The sequence below is a fragment of the Papaver somniferum genome, chromosome 9, assembly GCF_003573695.1.
Source record: "Papaver somniferum cultivar HN1 chromosome 9, ASM357369v1, whole genome shotgun sequence".
Lineage (NCBI taxonomy): Eukaryota > Viridiplantae > Streptophyta > Magnoliopsida > Ranunculales > Papaveraceae > Papaver > Papaver somniferum.
Genome location: NC_039366.1, coordinates 134,747,132 through 134,759,193, shown reverse-complemented (window position 1 = coordinate 134,759,193; position 12,062 = coordinate 134,747,132). Strand labels below are relative to the sequence as shown.

Here is a 12,062-nt window from a genome sequence, read left to right as displayed (position 1 = left end):
CACCTTTTTAGGTTGTTAGAGTGTGACGGCTACCTGGGCTAAAACCGATGTTAGCCCAGCTCTAGGTCCGTCAGTGCTTTGTAGTGTTGCACTTATCGATATGACTAGTGGTATATATCACCAAAAAAGAAATAAAAAGTAAAGTAAAACACTAACATGTCTTTCTAGTAAAATGATAATCAAAACCTTATGTACTGATATCAATCATTCGAGTTCTATATCGGCTAACACGATATTTGAATATTGATTCAAAAATCAAAAGAAAAACTAAACAAAAATTAACTCGTTAATCGCTGATAAAAAAAAACTATGAATATTGATTCATGAACGGCTTTGTTACCTCTAAATATCATCACTCAATGACTTTCCACTATACTACAGGGACATCTGTTATTATAGTCGTATTCAATGCACAAGAAGATCACATGAGTCACCTTGCTAGTCTTTCCGGAGAGGGGTCCAGCTCCCTCATCACTTACCATTACTCTTTGTTACGTACCTGTCCATGATATGTATGATGTAAACGGTAAATTTCTAGATATGTACCGAAAACACATATTTTCTTCTAGTAAATCATCTTTGAATTTGTAAAGTTGATGTCGATTTGGTGGTGGTTGATTGTGTTACTTAGTATTATTTCAAATCAACAGCTTTATCTTTCAAACTCAAGAATCCAACCACAAAAAATAACAAAAAAAAAAAAGTAATAATTCCATTAAATTTAGTAGATGGAAGTAGACATTTCCTCGTTTTTCATCTCGTAGTTTTCTTTCTCTGTTCGTCGTCCCCACTTGCAAAAGATAAAGGGTTTTCATTTCACACCTCTCTCTTTCGGATCTTTTATCTCATTTCTTTCTTCTTCTCTGCATCAAATGATTTTGATAAGGATAGAGATTGAGTCAAATCAGCCAAGTTTTGGTCTATTCGCAGGTACTCCTATAACAGAGATTGATAGATCGATAGATTCAAAGAAAGAGATGGAGATTGAGATAAGCACTTCACAACTAACTTAAGCACTTCACAGAGCTTTATATCTCACCCACACAAAACCAAAACAATTTATGGGGTTTCAAGTTTCTCATACAAGAGACTACAAAATAATAATAAGTGTTTAATTAATTATAGATAAAATAAATAAAAATAAAAATGAGAATTAAAGATGGGTATCTTTTTGTAAAAGACTTTTTAACTTCCATGTCTCTTCTCTTTATTTCATTTCCCGTTTGAGTAAGAAAGAGAGAAAATCAAGAAAGAAAGAGTTGCAGGAATTGTTTCTCTGACAAAAGCTCACTCTCTTAAAAACCAAATAGGTAATACCCCAAAACTGATCATCTATCAACACTCACTTCTACTTACTCCTACTATTACTGTCAATACTTATTTAATTATTTATTTATTTATTATGATGATGAGTGTGTTGATTATTTGATGGAGATACAAGTAAACCCACAATTTAAAAGAAGATCAACCTGAATTTTTGATACTAATATTTCCTAGTAAGAGATCTAGGCTTATAAGATTATTTTTCTTTGTATTTTAGTAATTAATCATTCATATATATCAAATGGTCCTTTTCTACTACTACGACTACTGCAAAAGATCTTTCATGGGCTTTGTGCCATACTGTGAGTAGTCGGATTCTCTTTTTGTTTTGATGAATCAAGTCTTCAGACGATCGAAACACGTGCAATCCAGATTTCCCATCACACTGCTGAGAGAAGCTATCACTTGCTCATAATTTTTATTTCCCCTTGCTTTCCACTACTTGAAATATATATATATATATTATTAATCAATTCTCTGTTGTCTCTCTTTGTGTCTACATATAAATAAAATATTGTTGAAAAAGAATGTATGGGCTTCGTTGATATATAAGTCTGAGTGATTAAAATGTTGCAGATCCTCCTCGCTCGCCAATCATTTCAATGTTTCGTCTTTCTTACTTTCACTTTCTTTCAGGATTTCTCTGCAACATCAGCAATCAGTGTAAGAAGTGATTGGGTTTGGTGGTCAATAACGAATGGGCTGAATTAAGATCTATTTCATAGGTAATTCATATCATTGATTAGAATTCAGGAAATTAATTCTAGTATAAATTGACTAAATATCTGAAGATTAATTGAGGGAAAAATTTCAGGTTTAGTCGGATTGTCTGTGAATAGTTTTCTGTCGGAGAAGTCACCTCCGCAGCGTACTTCTCGAGAGGGCGTAAGCGCTAAGGGGTACTCATCCCCCGTGTTTTATTAATTAAGAAAGAAAAAACATTTGATCTATCGATGGCGACGTACTTTCATGGAAATTCGGAAATACAAAATGATGGATTACAGACACTGTATCTGATGAACCCTGGTTACGTTGGATATTCTGACACACCTCATCATCATCCGCAACCAGGCGGAAACATGGCAGTTTTCTTAAATCCGAATGGAAATTCAATAAATCAAGCTAGTTTATCACAAAACCAAACTCAGGGTCATCATTTCGTTGGAATTCCTCTTCAACCAACTCCATCTGCAACAACATCTCAAGATCCATCTCTACATGGGTTTGTTCCACGTGTCCAGTACAATTTATGGTCATCCATCGAACAACAAATGAATAGTAATACTAATAATTCAGCAGCAGGAAATACTTCATCAATTGGTGTTACAGATTATACATCACAACTTGGTATCAGAAGATCATCGATGATTCCACCATCATCATCTCAGCAAGGCCTATCGTTAAGTCTATCACCACAACAACCAACTGGTTTCCCAAATTATCATCGTACGGAAACTAATAATATCCCACCCGCATCAGTTATAACTCCAACTAGTGGTGCTGGTGGTGATGAGGTTAGAGCTTCAGGTGGTTCTTCTCCTTCTGCTTCAGGTGTTTCTAATGGAACTTCAAATATACAGAGTGTTCTGATGGGTTCTAAATATTTGAAAGCTGCACAACAACTTTTAGATGAAGTTGCTAATGTTGGTAACGGAATCAAGACTGAATTATCAAAAGGAAGTAAAAGTCAGGTTAAGATAAGCAGAGGAGAGTCAAGTACTTCTATGACTGGTGGTGAAGGTTCTTCAATGGGTGGTGGTGGTGGTGAATCAAGTAGTATGAGAAAAGGATCAGACCTTACAACAGCTGAAAGGCAAGAATTTCAAATGAAGAAAGCTAAGCTTGTTTCCATGCTTGATGAGGTAAATATAGATATTGAGTACACTTTCATAGATATCGTTTTCGTTACATGTTTGATCTTGTGAAAGCGAAACCCTTTAAAAAAAATATTGTTTTTGGCAAAGAAGAGATTTACAAGCAAATTATTTTGCAAAAAGTGTAGGAATCTGCAGGGTCTCTGTCAATTTTGAATTACGTAAGATCTTTAGAGAAATTTGGTTACAAGTTTCCGTCAAGCGTTTGTTTTTTTCAAAAGTGTTTTATTTTGAGTGGGATTTTCAGGTAGAACAAAGATATAGGCAGTATCATCACCAGATGCAAATCGTAGTCAATTCATTTGAACAAGCAGCGGGATTTGGTTCAGCAAAAACATATACAGCTTTAGCTTTACAAACCATCTCAAAGCAATTCCGCTGTCTAAAAGATGCCATATCGACACAAATCCGAGCAGCAGGCAAGAGTTTGGGGGAAGAAGATAATTTCGGTGGAGGGAAAGTTGAAGGTTCAAGACTTAGGTTTGTTGATCATCAACTTCGACAGCAACGGGCACTTCAACAGCTCGGAATGATACAACACAATGCTTGGAGGCCGCAGAGAGGGTTGCCAGAGAGATCAGTATCCATTCTTCGTGCTTGGCTCTTTGAACATTTTTTGCACCCGTAAGTAGACCTTTATTTCATCCCTTTCAATTCGCTTATTTATAACTCTTATCTATACTGATTGTCCAATGTTTGATTTGCAGATATCCCAAGGACTCAGACAAGGTCATGCTTGCTAAGCAGACAGGGCTTACTAGGAGCCAGGTAATGAATAAACTCTTGGGTTTCTATGTTTTCCTTTTCTTTTGTTCTCTCAGAATTATCAGAAATTCGGCTCAAATAAATTTCAATTCTTAATGATGCAGGTATCAAATTGGTTCATTAACGCCCGTGTGCGTCTCTGGAAGCCAATGGTTGAAGAAATGTACATGGAAGAAGTGAAGGACCGAGAACAGAATGGATTGGAGGACAAAACAGGGAAGAACAAATTGACCAACGACGAATCAGGTTCAATGTCTACGGAAAACAGTCCGCACAGTTCAGACCAAACTAAAGGCTTTGGTTCTAAACAAGATAAACCCACAGACTCGAGTGTTCCTCACACTGCAGTTTCTAATTTATCTATCCCTGCTTCGACCATGAAAGAAAGTTTACATGCCCAGGCTGGATTCTTTTTAGGTTCATCAAATGCAGAAGGGACGGTGCAAGGATATCCCAAGAAATCACGGAACACTGAGTTGCAAAATCCTCAAAATACCGTTCAACCAATGGATATGGAAATGAAGCCCTCCGGAGAAACAAACAGAGAACTCTGCATGAATTTCGGAAACGAAAGGCTAAACAGAGATGGTTATTCACTGATAACAGAAGCAGCGAATCATGGAGGAGCATTCGATGCTTATCATCACCAAATGGGAGAGATGGGAAGGTTTGATCCTGAACAGTTTGCACCTAGATACTCCAATGGAGTTTCTCTTACATTAGGCCTTCCCCACTGTGAAAGCCTCTCTATGTCGAGTGCGCAACAGAATTATCTCACAAACCAAAATGTTCAATTAGGAAGGAGGCTCGAGATTGGCAATAATGAACCAAATGACTACTGCGGGATAGAAAAAGGTTTGCCGCCCGCCTTCTAACTCTGCAACGGCTTATGAGAACCTGAACATGCAGAACAGAAAAAGGTTTGCCGCCCAGCTGCTACCAGACTTTGTGGCCTGATTAAGATGATGACATTATCTTCATCAAAGCTACATTTTAAGGTAAGAACATGTAGGATTTAGGTGATTCAATCTAGCTAGCCATTGCTGAAGCTAGAGAGACAAAATTATCTGGTTCCATAATCACATCCTTTGATGAATTCTTCATTCCTGCATTAGCAGGAAACGGAATACCTGTTGTGCTGTTACTGGTGTTAGGATTAGTGTATAAAAGGAAAAAAGGGCTGGCTTGTCATACAGGGTTTATACAAGTTTAGAATCGTCGTTTGTGTTAAGAGTTAATGAGTTTACAAGGTTAAATGGTGAAGAATAGATCGAAGATTGTATATTATAGTTTGATTTTTCATACCCATGAAAAACATAGCTACATTAATATAGAAGATATATAAATCATAATAATGATGATGATGCATATCTGAACAAGCTTGTTATACAAATATATGTAATATAAATTTTGTAGAACTAGTCAATCAGTGTTGGTATTTTTTCTGTTTTCTGTAAGAAAATGAAATAAAAAGGCTCAAGTGGTGAAGGTAAGCTACGCCTTCTCTTTCTTTGGAGCACTGGGAATCCGAGTTCCGGAATCCCCTATACCTGCATTCGATTCTATTGTCTCCAGCTAATTATTTATTGTAGTTCATGCCGGGTACAAAACATACCACGACCACGCAGGTTCATGGGTGCCTTTCTTAATCTGGTAGACTTAGTAGTGTCTGAAGTGAACATCGTAGACGTTTCTAGCAATCAAAACAAAAACGTACACAAAAGAAGAGCAGATTGCATTACGTACTAAACACCAGTCACTTTTTTCCGAAGATCTGGACTTTACTTAAAATGTCGCTGTTAAAAACCATTGATGCGATCAAATGAACCTAACTGATTAATTGATGTACAATTCCTTGGATCTTCATTCCTAGTGGGCTCCATTGGTATACGTTGCAAATGAAATAGTGAGAAAATCAATAAAGGAATAACGAGAAATGGTTCAAAATACCTTCATCATTTGACAAAGAAAAACTTATATATCCATTCAGTATCTTCCTCAGGATACTACAACGTCGATTAGCCACGAAGGGAGACGCATCTTACAAAATTCAGCACACACGTACAGGATGAATGATAACCTCTAATTCTAATACTGGGACTTCTCCGAAATTTCCATAACTTGGGAAAAGTGAGACTAAAGTTCCACGCAAGTCCACTTTCACATTAAGCAGGTGCTTTTCCAGCCTGGAGGCCTTGAATTTTCTGTTGTAGTTTATAGATCTGCAGAGCAAAAGTAATCATCTCAAATCATGGTTTTTGGATTGAATTTACTAATTTATCCAAACCTTCTGAAATGGTCCAGTGCATAAAGAAATACAAAAGCAAGAAGAAGCAGAAACAATGAATATGAGAAGAAGAATACTAATTAGAGAAAAGAGGAATTAGAATGGGTGACCATACATTGTTGGTATAACTTGTTTTCAACTATGTCTATGTCCTGTACTTCTTGTTTCCCTTCGGATAATATTTCACCAAAACAACTACGCAATTGCTTATTTAGCATAATTCTTTTATATAATTCCTTCCAAATTTCCCAAATTTTTCTACACATTGTTGTAACAGTGGATATACAGCAACAACAGTATCACATTTGTATAGCACTTTTGGTATTAATTCTTTTATTTAATTCCTTCCGGACGTTCTAAGTTCTTCTACATTTTGTTGCAACAACAAATCTATACTTTTTGTCGTAACAAGCAATGTTCATAAGTTGTGGTTTATAAGTTGTGAGGGTCACATCAAGTTTTGAATATATTCGATACTAGCTGATCAAGAGAAAATATCTTGGTTGTGGATATTACAGAAATGACTGCAATTACTTCTAACTTTCAAGCTCAACAAAGGCAAACGTTTGTCATTTGGCTAGCAACAAACCTCAATTATGCGAACCAAAAAATCACAATGATATGCACCCAAAAAATTTGGTACAAAGAAGCAAATCAAAGCAAAGTATTAAAAGGTATACTAACCGCTTCCTTCTTGCTGTTTTGTTTATCTTCTAAATCTTGAACGGTTGCATCAAGACGCTTCCTACATTCAATTGCAGGGAACAAAAGGAGAGAATCAAATAATCTTAGAATCTGAACTCCCCTTACTAGACCAATAGTCCTTACTCTTAAAGAGCCCTTAGCAATTGAAAAACATACAACATAAAAAAGAAATGAAGCAAGATTCTAAATCCAATGAAAGATGCATACAGTTCGGCCGAAATATATTCAATTCTCTTGCGCACGTTAGCGTTTGCCTCTGCCATATCCTGTTTCACTAGGACTGGCCCAATCAACTTGAAAACATTAGCATCTTCATTCAACAGATCCAACTCCTACATTAGCAAAACAACAAGTTTAAGATTCCTAGTAACGTTTATATTAAGTGGGGTTAACATATTCCTTAGACTCTTAAGTCGAAAAAACATATAATTGTATGGAACTGATAAATATCTTTACCTTCAGGACTAGCTCATTTTCGCCCAATTGGATTGTGTACTTCTTTCTAACTTGATGATTCTTTGCAATGTCTGGTAGAGGTATAAATGTGTTTTAAGAATTGAGAAAAAATAATGAGATAAAGCATGTATAATAACTTATGAAGTAATCCAGTAACCAGGAATCGGATTCAATAACTTGAACCAAACATTCTATTAGGGTGTTTAGATAACACCAAATAAATTGCTACAGAAACTAACCTTTTTGAAGTTTGCTAAGATCATTGGCTTTATTTTCAAGATCTCGCTGTAATTCCCGGAGTGCAGAAGCAGAACTCATTTCTCTCTTGGCTGGTAAGGCAAAATAAAGAGTTGCACATTAATCCTAAGTAGGGTACTAGGAATTTGTCTGATAATATGTACTCAATTGCAAAACAGAAGTGGTAATCATCACAGAAACTGTTTACTCAAAAGTATCGGATTCATAGAGTTCCTAGTTTTAATAAACATATAAGAACCAGTAGCAGAAAGTGAAAATTCTATGGCAACATATCTCCGAAGAATCAAAACGCATTCCTCTAATCAACACTAACAAACTAATAAAATAGCGTCCCCTGGATCAAATTCACACTTCATGAGTAACACATATTCGACAAGAAAACCCTAGTGGAAATTTGAGGTTTGAATCTCAGCAGCAGTGGGGTTTAGGGTTATATTTAGAGTTACAAGAAAGATAAGAGAGATACAAACCTGTGCTTTCGTCTTGAGATTATGATCTGATTCTGCGTCTCTTTGTAGGGTTTCAGAATGGGGGAGAATCAAAGGCTTGAAGCTCCTTAAAAGTTTTTACTCCAGGAAAGTATAAAAGGGTATAAACGTCAATATGATTTCCGATTCAGCTCTAGTCAGCCCCGAGCCAGATTTGTAGATGCGAGTAAGCATATAGCAAACGCCTCTTAATAAAAAAAAATCAGAAACAAGAATTCAGGATTTTGAAGTGAAGTGGAAGTCAGAGATCGAAATTTCCAATTTGTCCTGTAAACAGTTGAAGATGGCAGCAGCAGAAGATTTGAATTGGAGCATACAAGTGGAAGATTTAGTAGATAATGGCGATACTAAAGGTGCAATATCACTTTTAGAATCAGTTATTAACAAACTTGAAACCCTAAATTTATCATCATCGTCGTCATCTATTGATCTGAAATTGGCAACAGCTCTTACTGATTTAGCTAATCTATATTCTACTCAAGGTTTCTCACTTAAAGCTGATGAACTTCAATCTCGTTCTTTTCTACTCAAACAGAAGAATTCCCACAAGATAAAGAATAACGATTTGGGTAAGAATGGGGTTTTAGATACTGTTTCAGCTTGCGACGGTTCTCCTGCACCACCTTCAGATGCTGATGATGATGCTGATGATTGGGAATCTATTGCTGATCGTCCAATTGATGAAACATTAACCCCACCACCACCAGTACATGATATAGGGATATCCAAACTTGCGTTGGAAGATTCAAAACCGGAAACAACAACAACTAAGCGTCGAGGAAGGGGAGCATTCATGTATAAGAAGAATAGCTTGTATAGTGACCAACAAACTGGTAGCGTGAACAGTGAGTGTTCTGATGATGATGAAGTTGAAGTTGGTCAGAGTAACTCAGACGAAAAATCAAAATCTGGAATTGGTAAGTGGATCATTTGCTTGTAGAGACCATGTATTCTGTGTGAGAAGCTACCTTTAGAACCTTACGATCAAATAATAGATAACCCTATATTCCTCATTTTAGAGTTGTGTCAGGAATTCATACTAGAATTTGTCTTGGAGTTAGTTGCCAATCTTTCATCCTTTAGTAAAATACTTAAGTGACACTTGATGATAGATTTATTTCTTTGGTATTTCAGCAAATTTTGGCACCAGTCATGTTCTTGTTCTAGCTGATTTTCCACCCAGCACTAGAACAATGGAGTTAGAGAAACTTTTTGAGAGCTTCAGAGATCGCGGGTTTGTCATTCGCTGGGTCAATGATACTGTTGCTCTCGCAGTGTTTAAAACACCTTCTACTGGTAAGTGCGACTTTCTGAAATGCAAAGTTTTTATTCAATTGCTGTATTATACTTATGCAAAAGCATGTATCCTAGAACAACCGTCTTTTCTGAAAGATAATTTCTAAACATCATTTGTTATTTGCAATATTTTAATACCAATGCAGCACTTGAGGCTTGCAACAACGTACATGCATCATTCAAAATATATGTGCTACAGGAGAATGATAACCTTTTGAGCTCAATTTCCAGAAGAGGTATCTATTACTTTCCCTTATTTCCTCCATCCCTCCCTCCTTTATTGCGAATATTGTCTTATTTCAGTTCCATGATAGCTTTCTGGCTATGATTATTTGTTCTTTTCTGTTCTTGCTATATTCTTTAGAGGTCTATCTTTGATTCTTCCAACAGTGAAAGATGTTTTCATGATTACTTGGTTTATATCCGACTTAGTCGTTGGTTTAACAACAAAACTGCTGCAATTTTTTCCAGATTTAGAACCTCCTACACCACGACCGAAGACTTCTGTTAGAACAGCTCAAAGACTGATTGCTCAAGGTATGGGTAGAAAGCTTTCTACTGAAACCTTTGGGTCAGCTGAGTTGAGAAAGCAGGAGGAAGCCAGAAAAAACCGCATTGTTACAAGGCAAATCTTGAAAGATGAAGCCTGGGGCGATGATTAAACGTAAAGCTTTTTTTATTCATTTTGGGGAGAATGGTGAGGAGAATGTATTGAGTCAGTTATATCAGGAGGAAGAAGAAATGGAACGCTAAAAAGAGAATAGGAATTGCTGCAAGCTGGTCGTAACTTCTTTTTTGCTTCTTTTCCTCCCTTTGTTTCACTGCGCGATTTTGTATGCTCTTAATGTGGTGTATTTGCTTGACCTACTTCTGGAAGCTGGTATTGGCTTTACATCGATTACAGTTATCTTAACAAATGTCTCTAAAAGATTAGCCTTGTTTCAATCTATAATTGACGATAGTGTAATAATTATTGGATTTCGATGACACAAGGTTGAAAAACCCCGATTTATAATGTAAAAACCCCAATTTATGATAGCTTTAGTCGCTAATGGGATATGTTTACGGCACCCTCAAGGTTTGACAGTGTAAACAACTCTGCAACATACAAATTTACTCAGCAACATACAAATTTACACTTGCAAATTACATAACCAAGGGATACCATCCATACACCAGATCTTCCTCTTTCTGCAACTTAATTGCTAGATAGAAACAAAAATGTCAAAAAAATGACTTATGTTAATACCTTGGTGGCGTCTCTGACGAGTTGCTCATACATCTCATTTTTCCTAAAAGTGTAAGTCTCCTCTTCGCAACTTTGGATCTGTAACACCAAACCTCAAATGCCTCGGTCAAGTCAGGGTACTGAACATGATGTGTTCCCAACCACTGAGTCAAGATCTCCGCCTGATCTCCAGATGGTAGCGCGAGCACCATTGAAACAAGGGAAGACTCCAAGCCCTGCCAAATCTCATTGTCCACCTTGAAAGGTGGTGAACCCTCCACATCAACACTCCACGAACTGATCAAAGGCTTAGAGAGCCTTACAAATGGAAGCCATAGCTTCACCATATGGAGCCTCTTTGCAGTTGGAAGTATGACAGTACCATAAGCAATTGCCTCCAAAACCTTACCTCCCACCTCCATAACCTTTGCCATTATTGCTAGCATGTCAACATGGTTCAGGTTTGTATCAGTTATCCTATTAGTGATACTTTCTGATTTCTCCACCCAACTGTTAACAAATTCTCTCATAATCTCCAACTTGGTCAAAATCTGACATGCCCATGACAAATCTGATACCACAGATAGTAGCTCTCGTGTCTTGTCCATGTCCAGAAGCTGACCCAAATCCTCCAAATAACCATAGAACGAGGTTAAGAGACAATTTATGCTTTTTCTTACCTCAACTTTTAACTCATCATCTGCTATTAGTAATGGGGGATCGTCATCCTCTGTTAGCATGTACTCTAGCTGCTCTTGAGCTGAGGACTTGAGATCGGACATGTCCGGAGTAGGTGATGATGTGGCAAAATGAAGAGTTGAGAGAAAAATTCCTCTTATGGATGTTGCATCAACTGGTTGTAGCCGAGCAAGGATGGGTTCTGCTTCTGGTCCTAATCCAGGTATGATTCTCAGAATTTCCTCTTCCTCAGCCTCCTCCCATGAGACTGCTTCCAAGTAATCAACACAACCTCGAACCATCTCTGGGCACCCAAGTTTGATGCTCACTTGAAGGATTCCAAGTGCATTTTTAACACCATTCCAGTTTTCAGGGACCGAGCTATCTGCAACGACATAGAGGAGACGTAGGGCATTTACGTGGTGGTTGAACTCAGAATCTTGACAGTATACTTCGACACAACTACGTGAATCGAGGATCTGGCATGTTGGCCAACTTTCAGATAGACGGTCAGCAAAATATTTGCACTTCTTGGTGAGAACATGGGAATGGCAATAAAACCAGTCATCTCTACCCTCCTCTGTTCGTATACGAACAACAACATCACTAGTTGATCGATCGCCAATAATGTATGGCACAGCTACTTCTTTATCCTGATAAAGAATGAAAAGAAAATGACAAGTAAATGGTTGCTGATAAGTCGT

General features: G+C 37.2%; 4 protein-coding genes across 4 annotated transcripts in view; 2 read left to right on the top strand and 2 right to left on the bottom strand.

Annotated features, from left to right (window-relative positions):
* Nucleotides 1-1,065: 1,065 nt before the first annotated feature.
* LOC113310638 (BEL1-like homeodomain protein 1) lies at nt 1,066-5,517 on the top strand. The gene is made up of 6 exons (XM_026559371.1): nt 1,066-1,310; nt 1,960-2,048; nt 2,138-3,185; nt 3,445-3,821; nt 3,905-3,965; nt 4,067-5,517. The coding sequence occupies exons 3-6, from the start codon at nt 2,277-2,279 to the stop codon at nt 4,835-4,837; spliced, it is 2,118 nt and encodes a 705-aa protein (XP_026415156.1). The 5' UTR covers nt 1,066-1,310; nt 1,960-2,048; nt 2,138-2,276; the 3' UTR covers nt 4,838-5,517.
* Nucleotides 5,518-5,889: 372 nt separating this feature from the next.
* LOC113310641 (prefoldin subunit 6-like) lies at nt 5,890-8,249 on the bottom strand. Its single transcript, XM_026559374.1, has 6 exons — nt 8,139-8,249; nt 7,650-7,739; nt 7,411-7,481; nt 7,162-7,286; nt 6,934-6,994; nt 5,890-6,184 (listed from the first exon to the last, which is right to left on the bottom strand). The coding sequence occupies exons 2-6, from the start codon at nt 7,726-7,728 to the stop codon at nt 6,128-6,130; spliced, it is 393 nt and encodes a 130-aa protein (XP_026415159.1). The 5' UTR covers nt 7,729-7,739; nt 8,139-8,249; the 3' UTR covers nt 5,890-6,127.
* Nucleotides 8,250-8,303: 54 nt separating this feature from the next.
* On the top strand, nt 8,304-10,490 carry LOC113310640. Its single transcript, XM_026559373.1, has 4 exons — nt 8,304-9,073; nt 9,291-9,452; nt 9,599-9,688; nt 9,924-10,490. Exons 1-4 carry the CDS (start codon nt 8,440-8,442, stop codon nt 10,112-10,114), a joined length of 1,077 nt encoding a protein of 358 aa, XP_026415158.1. The 5' UTR covers nt 8,304-8,439; the 3' UTR covers nt 10,115-10,490.
* The window catches only part of LOC113310639 (BTB/POZ domain-containing protein At3g05675-like), a 2,691-nt gene continuing 1,065 nt past the window's right edge, over nt 10,437-12,062 (bottom strand). Inside the window, exon 3 of the mRNA XM_026559372.1 lies at nt 10,437-12,011. Coding sequence (XP_026415157.1) covers nt 10,695-12,011 — 1,317 coding nt within the window. The 3' untranslated portion in view covers nt 10,437-10,694. The remainder of the gene's footprint in view (nt 12,012-12,062) is intronic.